Source organism: Montipora capricornis, chromosome 7 (genome assembly GCF_036669925.1).
Source record: "Montipora capricornis isolate CH-2021 chromosome 7, ASM3666992v2, whole genome shotgun sequence".
NCBI classification, from domain to species: Eukaryota; Metazoa; Cnidaria; class Anthozoa; order Scleractinia; family Acroporidae; genus Montipora; species Montipora capricornis.
The window spans coordinates 16,833,090-16,843,089 of record NC_090889.1 but is presented as its reverse complement, the minus strand read 5'-3'; the positions used below and the strand labels follow the sequence as shown (position 1 = coordinate 16,843,089).

The following is a 10,000-nucleotide window of genomic DNA, read 5'->3' as shown; positions in this document are numbered from 1 at the left end:
AGGCAAAAGGCAAGTTGGATTAGTTTTTTGCTCGGTTGTTAACCTGTAAAAGGCTTCTTTCACATAAAGGCTGCTTTCGTGGGTAACAAATTAATTCCCCGCACTTAAAAACGCAGATCACTTTATACAAGGTCAGCAAGCGCTCAACAAAATATTCAAAGAGGTCCCCCTTTTTTCTCTCAAAAGAGGAAAATCCCTCAAAAACTTTTAAAGGCCGTTTACATGACAGAAAGATTTGGGTCAGAGCTATTAAAACTCTAGAAGGGAATAGAAAAACATTTGCGAACCGTTGGAGTCGTGCTCGGCTTTCATAATCAACCGCACTGTCGCATTCAAAAACCGCATGACACATGACACACATATTGCCGCCCAGTTTCACATCACGACATTGAAACCTAAACGAAATAGGACAACAGGACGTTGAAGTAGTTTCAAATGCACAGTACGGAAAAAGACTGCGTTTATCCTGTACCAGCCTTGCTACTAATGATTTTTTCGATCCTTACTTTGATGATGAAATTAGCGAGGAGAACTGAGCAGATTCGGCCATGTCTGCAAGTAGTCCAGCGACAAATGACCTCCGGTTGAAGGCACACTGAGTCAACGTAAACGGTGAGTGATCTCAGTGCAAATACCAGTGAACGTTTTGAGACACTATTTGAAGACCACGAGAGAGACAACCCTTATAAATTAACCCTGGAACCAATTCAGGGCGTTAATTCTTTGCCGAGTGAACGTAATGATATCGGTTGAATGTGTTCCCCTTGGAGATTGGAATCAGAGACGGAAGATGGCATGGCAAGTAAGTTGCCATGATTGACTTACAGCTATTGCGCTTCAAGTGGATAAACGGAAAGATTGATTTGAAGAGGCTAGCTTAAAGAAAGATATCCAAAAATTTTATGGTTCAAAATGTTTCAATCAAAGTCATAAGCAATGTTGGCCGATGACAAAAAGGGAGCAAGTTATTCGAACCCCCTGAGAAGTAGCTACAATAGCACATGGCTTTTAGACGATATGATGGTGTGATGAAGAAGGCGCAGCACGAGACAAGGTCAGTCTATGCCGATTTAGCAGAGGCCATGATTCCACCGATTGTTCAAAGATCGTCGGGCGCAGACTGCTATTGAAAAAAACTCGTTGCGGATCAGGTGGATGATATACCTGACTAGGAGGTGAATTCAGAGATAAAGGCGCATATATTCCCTTCATCTTTTAATTTAGCCTAACATTGAACGAAGACTGAATTTCAGTTGTTAATAACCACACAAGCCTACATTATAAACAGCTTTTGATAATTTGAAAAAGTGAACTGTAAACAAGACAAAATCGTCTTCAAGAGGCGACTATTTTGTTGGAAGTTTAAGATTAAATATAAAATAAAAGATATTTTCAAGTAATAGAGTTAGAATATGGAATAGCTGATCTTATGAAGTGCGCAATTAGGCATTCAACATTTGCGGAAAAAAAGGACTTTGTAAGTTTCCGAGGCAATTTCGGGTATGCACATGCGCGAAATTTTGAGGCTGGAAATTTCCATCGTCATTTTTGATTAAGTGCAAATTTGATCTTAAAGATTTCTATGGTCGTTTGTGTTTGACGTTGGAAATTTCCATGGTCGTGCCTCTCGCAAATTTGACTTTGGAAATTTCCGTGGTCATTTTGTATAACCCTATAGTTTAGACGTTGGAAATTTCCGTGGTCATTTTGTATCAACCCTATAGCTTTAATTTGACGTTGGAAATTCCCGTCGTCATTTCGCATTGCATTGGACTGATTTTAAACTTATTTGCCTTTCTTATACAAAAAAATGAATCCACCTTCTTGAATTTGGAAATATTTTAAATCGTTCTTCTCATTCTAGACATAAATTTATGATTCTAGCAATAAATGAAACAAACCTCTGAATTTCTTGCCAAGTCCTTTTTGCGAAAAAAAAGTTATTTTTAAGCAAAATTTCCTATCTTTCAGTGAACCTCCACAGGACCGGCAATTCTGGCATGCTTTCTTGGTACCTTTTGCGACACAACTGAGTGGAAGGTTGGCAAAAAAACGGTGCATTGAGCCTTTTTTTTTAACCCAAGCTTGGCAATCCGAGCTTAGCAATTTTAAACCTTAAATAAGCTAATTTGTGCCAAAATTCCCAGTTTTCTTGGCACATTTTAATCGCAACTATCAATATTTTGCCAAAAATTAGCGTTTTAGAATATCCCCGTTGGTTTTAGAACGTGTTTAGAGGGGGCATCCCTTGTATGGTGCATCAGCGCTTTTGGTTGTCTACTTCTCCACAAGTTTTCTTTTACAGTTTCTATTAATTTTGATGTAATTTATCATTTGCTTGTATGAAAGTGGAGTGACTATAACATCTCTGTGACGGACCTACCTCTGAAAACCCAGAGTATAGACTGCGTTTAGCCTCTTATTGTATATAATTTGATTCATTTAACAGATCTCAAGTCTTAAGACAATTCGCGGTAGAGGCATCGAGGCTACAGTCAGAACTTCATGGATTCAAAATTGCCAAGTCCTGGAACTACTGAACTACTGTCTACCTGGTGGGATGTTATTGACCATTACCTATTGGCAGTGATGTTGGCTGTTTCGGTGGCCTCGTTTGGGTTGCAGACCACAAAAGATAATTTGATATGTATACCTGCTGTTAAGTGTTCAGCTGTTGCAGAGAATAGCTCGGCGTTTGGTAATAGCAATGGTTCAAGCGATGTGTTAAACGTTTGCAAGAAGCTGAGTCTGCCAAATACGTCTATTGTCCTAACGACAATGTCTGATAGACGGCAGTATGATTATGTTGACAACGAATGCTATTCAAAGATGCATTGGTTTACAAAATTTTATTCGTTAATTTTCCTTGCTGAAACTGTTATTTTGCTGGCCATCTCTAATTTCTGGCAAAAGTTTCCCAACACTAGATGCGCACTGGCTCATTGTGAACATCTACTTTCGGAATTTAACCAAGGACAGTTGGAGTCATCGTCAAGTGTGACGAACCGTGATCTGAAACTCAAAGGACCGTTTGAGTTATCATCAAATGTACTGAACCGTGGTCATGGTAACGAAGAAGAGCTGAGACTCAAAGGACAGTTTGAGTTAACATCACCGAACTATGATCCCAGAGCCAACCTTCTAGACAGATTAAAAATCTTTGAAAATCGGTACAGCAAAGAGATCTCTTGTAAAGATCGTAGTTCCGTAACAATTCATTACAGAGTTCGAGGTGCGCTGGGCTCTGGGATCACTGCCATCTTTCTAATTTGTAATATTTGGTTCTACACGCGCAGTACCAGTTGGACTTCTTGCTCTCTAGACGGCGTTACGGTCGTGGGAGAGCACAGCGATTTCCAGTGCTCTCGTTCCAATGGAGGTTTCCTTGTTATTGTTACAGTTTTATTTTTGTTTTCCTTGGTTTGCGCTTGTTTTTTGTTTGCAGGTCTGTCATCTGGGCGTTTTTCGGAACTCTGAGCTGGAGTCCTTCATTCACCAAAACTGACTGGAAAGTAGACCCCGACAAAGGGGAAGGGTATAAAGTCTCAGGAGATGCGGCATTTCTGTTTTATATGATGAATGTTTCAAATGAGACTTTGTTAAACGCCGTCATGGCAAAGAAAATTGATCAAAGGGGGCAGCCAAATGAAGGGACTAACGAAATGGAGAGACTGGTTTCTTAATAACATTAATCATTTTGTTCAAACAATAGTTGTGCATTTAAACCATTTTTAGTGGTTTCAAGATAAAACAATCCACCTATAGCAACAAAATTGACATTTTACTTTTTAACCTCTTGAGTGGGGGACGCTGTGTTGCTGTTGTAATTGATGCTTTCATCTTTACGGTGATGACTCTCAAATCTCTTAATTTCTTTTTTTTTTTATTATTTCTTTTTATTATTCACTCTTATTCAACCACACTACAACAGCAAGATTAAAAAAGAAATAAAAACAGAGCTAACTATACACTGAATTAAACATAACAAAGAAGAAAGTATGTATCAGACAAAGGAGCCAAACGGTCGAGTTGGCTGCTACCACAGAGCGGTTACAAGTGGGTGGAGGTTATACAGTACTTATAGAAACTAGCTATAAAGCTCTGGCTAAGTTAATCACATGTCTAACTGTCAAGTAGATAGAGTTTGTATTCTTTTTTAAAACTTTCGAAGGGGAGACACATTTTCATAGGTATTGCTTCCCAGGTCTGTGATGCGACTACCCTAAACCTTGCTAGGCCATAATTGGTTCTAGAAAATGGCCTGTCAAGTTTTGATTAGTGGTATACCTGTATTATAATTATGGACAGCCCAACCTGGTTCAACTAAATCATAGAGAGCAGGCGGTATATCTTTTTTTGATATTGTATTTTATGCACAAGAACGCCAATTTTTAATTTAAAAGTATTCTCTAACTTTAACACTTCTAATAGTGTATAGTACGGCGTGAGCCTTTCTCTTCTGTTTGCCAAAAAGATGCATCGAATACAGTTATTTTGACTTATTTTGATTTTATGTAACTTAGTTTTGTATGCGGTACCACAGCTCATTATTCAATACGTTAAATACGGATATATGAGAGTATAGTACAGTTGTTTGAGTGCACTCATAGACATGTAATGCCTAAGCTTAAATAAAATTCCAATATTTTTTGTTATATTGTAGCCTTTTTCTTGTTAATGTGATGGAGCTGAGCATCCCACTTTAGGTGCTCGTCAAAAAAGACACCCAAGTAATTTCTCTATACTACAAATGATATTTTTTTTCGTCTTAGGTGAAGTGATTATCATGTAATTTGTCTTCTTGAAATGAATGTCGAAAAGTGGGACGGGGATGTGGGGACGTGGGGATGTGGGGACGTGGGGACTCGGGGACTCGGGGACTCGGGGACTCGGGGACTCGGCGACGCATTTTTACCATTTGTTTAACTTTTCATCATATTTTACAAAATCCTCGTCTGTTGATCGTAACTGCCTTGTACCCCGGTTTTAAGTTCCTCATTTGTACAATGTGAAACAGAGATGTAGTGAACATATGTAGAATAGTTTATTACTCGTCTTCATAAAAAAGGTGACTTTCATTATACTACTATCAAGTTACATAGTAGAGTAATTTAGGTGAAAGGAAGGGACACATTTTTTTGCATTAGGTCCTTATTTGACATAGGAAACATGAACGAAACGTTGGTATGACCATTTCTCAGATCATTTTACAATCCCCAAGTATATCGAGGTTTGAATATTTAACAGTACTTCCACTTCCTGCATCCAAACCATTTCATTTTAAATTATGCATTTCACTCTTAGTTGTCTGTGTCACCTTTCACTTCTTGACTGAAGAAATCATAACGCTTGTTTTTGAGTTTGGGGGAACGTTTACCCTAAAAAATTCTGACAACGTTTTGCTTGAAACTGCTTAAAACTACTTAAAACTACCATTAACGTATGATTATGAGATATCGTTCATTTTCATTGTGACCTCTATGGACACCTGACCTTTTTTTCTCGTTTAAGTTTAATTTACCGTTTCCATTAAGTTGGAGATATGATTAAAAGGCAGAGTGATACAGCCTCGATAGGAGCACTAGAGCAAGGTAGCTCGATATAAGATTACTTTTCCATCCTTGTTTCCGATAAAATATTTAAATTGTTTTTAGCCGTTAAAAATCACGTGACACATTTCAGATGAAAGAGCGAGTGGAAAGCTAAGCATGCACATTTCATTTTCCTCATAAAACAAAAATATGCCAGTTTATGAACTTGGTCAAGCCTTAACACACTTCAGTCAAGAGTTACTTAGCTTCTGGCCCGGGGGCGGTACTTTAGGAAATTCCGGGTGGAGGGATGTGCCACTACGACCCTGGAACCCTTACCCTATACCAGAGCTGGTGCAGCTGAATTTTGCTACCCTGTACCAGAGTAAACTCCCCAATTCTAGACACAAACGCTCTGATTTATGTACCCTATCCTAGAGTAAACGGCTTGAAAACCATACCCTTCACAGCGGCACATACCTATATAGCTCATATATGGCAGTATCACCCTTCCCCCTCCCGGGGGGCTTCTGGCCCTCTAATGACGAACATTTTCGACAATATCAACGGCGGTGACAACCCGAATTTTTCATCAAAGGTAACAAATTGAACAAGCGCCAGAGCGCCAGGAAAGATGCAGTCACAATGCCGCCAACAAGGACATTGGCACGGTATTTAAACGTCAGTTACAGAAAAGGAGTCATAGGGGTCAAGTGTTTGTGCAACAGCAACAACAACAAAAGCTGCAACGTGAAATTTCAGCTACATTGTTAGGAATGGGCCATTAGGTCTTCTGCTTTGTTTCACAGTCGAGCTCTGTGACGGGTGGCGAGAATCCAATTTTTAATTTCGCTGTGTATTTAGCTGGCACTTGAAAAGCATACAGTTGATCATTTTTGCAAAATAACATAAGCAATTCAACATTCTTGGGGATGCTCTGCCATTTCTTAAATTCTATACTTCGAGAATGTGTCGCCGCGTTCCCGAGTCACGACGTCCCCACGTCCCCGAGTGCCCACGCCTTCACGTCCGCGCGTTACCACGTCCCCGAGTCCCCGCCTCCCGCCTCCCCGAGTCCTGACGTCCCAAAGCCCCCTCTCCCCACGTCCCCACGTCCCCTGTCCCCGTGTCCCCGTCCCACTTTTCGACACAGCCAATTAATGGACAGCATATTTGCTGCACAAAATTTTAAGGCCTTTCCAAGTTTTTCATTAATAACTGATTGTAATTGTTCAGGGTCTTTTGAAGAATAAAACAAATGCAAAAATTCTAAAAGTTAATTTCATCCTAAAAGTTAATTTCATCGAGGACCTAGGCAAATCGTTAATATACAATAAAAACAGCAGTGGACCTAGTGTGGAGCCTTGAGGTACACCACATGTGATTGTTTTCAGGCTGAATTCTGTATTACCAACTTTGAAACATTGCTTACGATTAGTTATATAGTCTGAAAACCATGCGTGGGGAAGTACTCGGATCCCACATTTATATACTTTTTTCTAATAGAATATAGTGTAATTTGTATCGAAGGCCTTGGAAAAGTCGAAAAATATATCACATGTTATTTGTTGATCGTCAACTGCTGAATTTAATTTTCCCACAGCTTTTAGAATGGCATATTCAGTGGAATATCCCTTTCGAAAACTAAACTGGAAGTTAAAGAGTAGACATTCTTGTTCTAGATAGGACACAAGTTGGTCATATACTATTCTTTCCGGTATTTTACTAAAGGGAGAAATAACTGCTATTGGCCTATAATTTCCTAACTCAGATACACTACCACTTTTAGATATTGGGGTTACGTTTGAAATTTTAAAGATTTCAGGAAACTCCCCTAATAGTATACGTATTGACTCATTATATGATCTCAGTGAAGGGCGCAGAGAGCTGTCCACTTGCTAGTTTAAGTCAAGTCAAGTCAAGTCAATTTTATTTAACTTACACATAATATTATGTACGTAAAGTTTGAATGATTTTACAATATTGTTTAACAAAAATAGAAGAAGAAGGGAAAGTAAGTTTGATAATATGTTGTTACGGTGTAGAGTTTGGGACACCTAAACAGTTATAGTAAACTAATCGAGTAGGTGCCCCAAATTAATTACATCATAAGCAAAAGGAATAGAGTTAAATAACATTTTTGTTGTTAAAAAGTATTACTTCTTGTACTAACTACTAACATTACACTTGTTGAACATATTAACGTAAATTACTTAAGAATCAAATCAACGAAAATATGAATCTACAAAAACATCAAGTCATTTCAAACAGATACAACGTTATAATTATGTACAAAATTAAGTTATTAAATTATCAGTATTCTTGTATACCTGTCAATCATAGAGTTCGTAACGTTTGACGGAATCTGGAAAAAGGGGTGATCTGCTTTACATCAAGAGGCAATGAAATTCCAAAGTTTAGAACCAGAAAAACAAAGAGAACGAAGACCATATTGTGTGGTCTGGACTTGGTTTACGAACAGGTTATCATTATTTGATTGACGTGTATAATATGGATGAACAGAGGATATTGGCTTGAAGTAATCAGCAAACCAAGATGGCGTTTATGAAACCACTGATAAACAAGAGAAATAATTTCAATATGGATTATATCACAAAATTTTGAAAGATTTAGGGATTTGAGCAAGGGTTCTGAATGTGTGCGGGTTCAGAAAATGTCATAATCCTGACTAAACGCTTTTGCAAAGTGGTCAAAGGATTTAGGTAGGTTGGGTATGTTAGACCCCAAACATGGACACCGTAAGTAAAAAAAGGATAAATTAGAGAATTATAAAGCATTTTTAATAGATCAATATTAACATACCCGGTAGTACCTCAATTTTGAGACGATTCCTACAGTTTTTGAAAGTTCCAGACAAAGCTCATCAATGTGACTTTTCCAAGTTAGACTAGCATCAAAAGTAACACCAAGATATTTAACTGTAGATACTTGCTGAATATTTGCCCCATTAATTTTCAGACTAAACGTCTTATAAGGTTTCAGTTTTTTAGAGTGAAAGAGAATGAAACTAGCTGGTTTTTAAAATACTAAGTGCCAGTCGGTTGGATTTCATCCACTCAGCAACTGCAATGAGCTCATGATTTAGCTTAAGTTCAAGATCAATCAGCTTCTTGCATGCACAGTATATATTAGTATCATCAGCAAATAGGCGAAAAGTAAGTGATTGTGAGGCATAAGGTAAGTAATAATAGCAGGGGTCCAAGAACAGACTCTTGAGGGAACCCGCAAGTGATAGAATGATGATCAGAGTAATGACCATCGGCACACACAAGTTAATACGTTTTTTAGGCACATTTAGGGATGCTTTGTTTTATTTTAGTCCAGCAGGTAATGTAGATACTCAAGTTGTGTTTGGGTTACTGGAGCAAGATAAAAACTGTTTGATGGCGTAGATCCTATGAATTGAAAAGGGTCTATATGATCAGTTTCATTTCCTTTACTAAAGTTGGCCCAATATTTACAAAGAAGTTATTGAATAATTCAACAATATCCTTTTCTTGCGTAAAAGTCCTGTTATTGTGAGTGATTCTCGTGGGGAGAGTTTCACCTCTGGTTTTCCTTTTAACAAGTGTACCGATAAGTTTCCTATTTTGCTTAAAGTTGTTTTTGTACTTTGAAGATTGCATACTATAGTATTCTGTCTTACTTTTATTTTTAAGATGTGAAAGAATGGCTGCATAATGCTTAAATTCCCCGATTTTTTGTCAGTCCTTCCTTATGAAATGTGTACGGTACATTCTCGGTTTCCTTTTTACCGATTTTAGGATACCTTTAGCGAGCAATGGTTTATTAAGTTGCCTTTGCTTGCTTTGGCTAGCCACCTTAATGAGTGCATGTTTATCTTTTTCGGGTTACTGATTGCCTCCTGTACCTTTTCATTTAGATTCTTTTCTGGGTTGAGGATTTCGTGCCAATTAATCAGTTTTATATCATCTAAGTATAGCTCTTTCTTTAATTTAGAATAGTCTCGCAATTTTTTTGTTATTACTATTATTCCGTATAGGTTGGGTTCTAACTATGCAGAAAATTGAGAGAAGATCTGTCATGTCAACTCTCAGAATTCCGAGACAGACTAATTATCGAGTTAGGATTTCGAGTTGGATTTCGAGTTGGATTTCGAGTTGGATTTTCGAGTTGGATTTTCGAGTTGGATTTTCGAGTTGGATTTCCGAGTTGGGCAGTATAAAATACAGACTGCAGACCAGCGGCTGGTCTAAAGTACTCTGTTTCTTGTATTCGTACTTGGTTGTTCAGGAACAAATACTGATCCACGTTCCATTGTTTTACCTTTTGGAAAGTAACCCAAAACCCTCAATTTTGCTAACCCTAGGCCTAAAAACAATGAGTGACCTGTGGAATGTGCCCAATGGTTCAGACCCGTAGGCAGACCAGGGGTAAAATGCAGACTAAGACTATGATCTAAACCCCTTAGAAGTGCTAACCTTACG

The 10,000-nt window shown here is 38.2% G+C and overlaps 1 protein-coding gene across 2 annotated transcripts in view; it reads left to right on the top strand.

Annotated features, from left to right (window-relative positions):
* The window catches only part of LOC138055221 (volume-regulated anion channel subunit LRRC8A-like), a 22,303-nt gene extending 17,653 nt beyond the window's left edge, over nucleotides 1-4,650 (top strand). Inside the window, exons 1-2 of one of the 2 annotated variants that reach the window (XM_068901195.1) lie at nucleotides 474-612; nucleotides 2,450-4,613. In XM_068901195.1, the coding sequence (XP_068757296.1) occupies nucleotides 2,506-3,477 (972 nt within the window). In that variant the 5' untranslated portion in view covers nucleotides 474-612; nucleotides 2,450-2,505 and the 3' untranslated portion in view covers nucleotides 3,478-4,613. Of the gene's footprint in view, nucleotides 1-473; nucleotides 613-2,449 lie in introns of those variants that run through there. The other variant, XM_068901194.1, reaches the window with a different exon arrangement.
* Nucleotides 4,651-10,000: the final 5,350 nt, after the last annotated feature.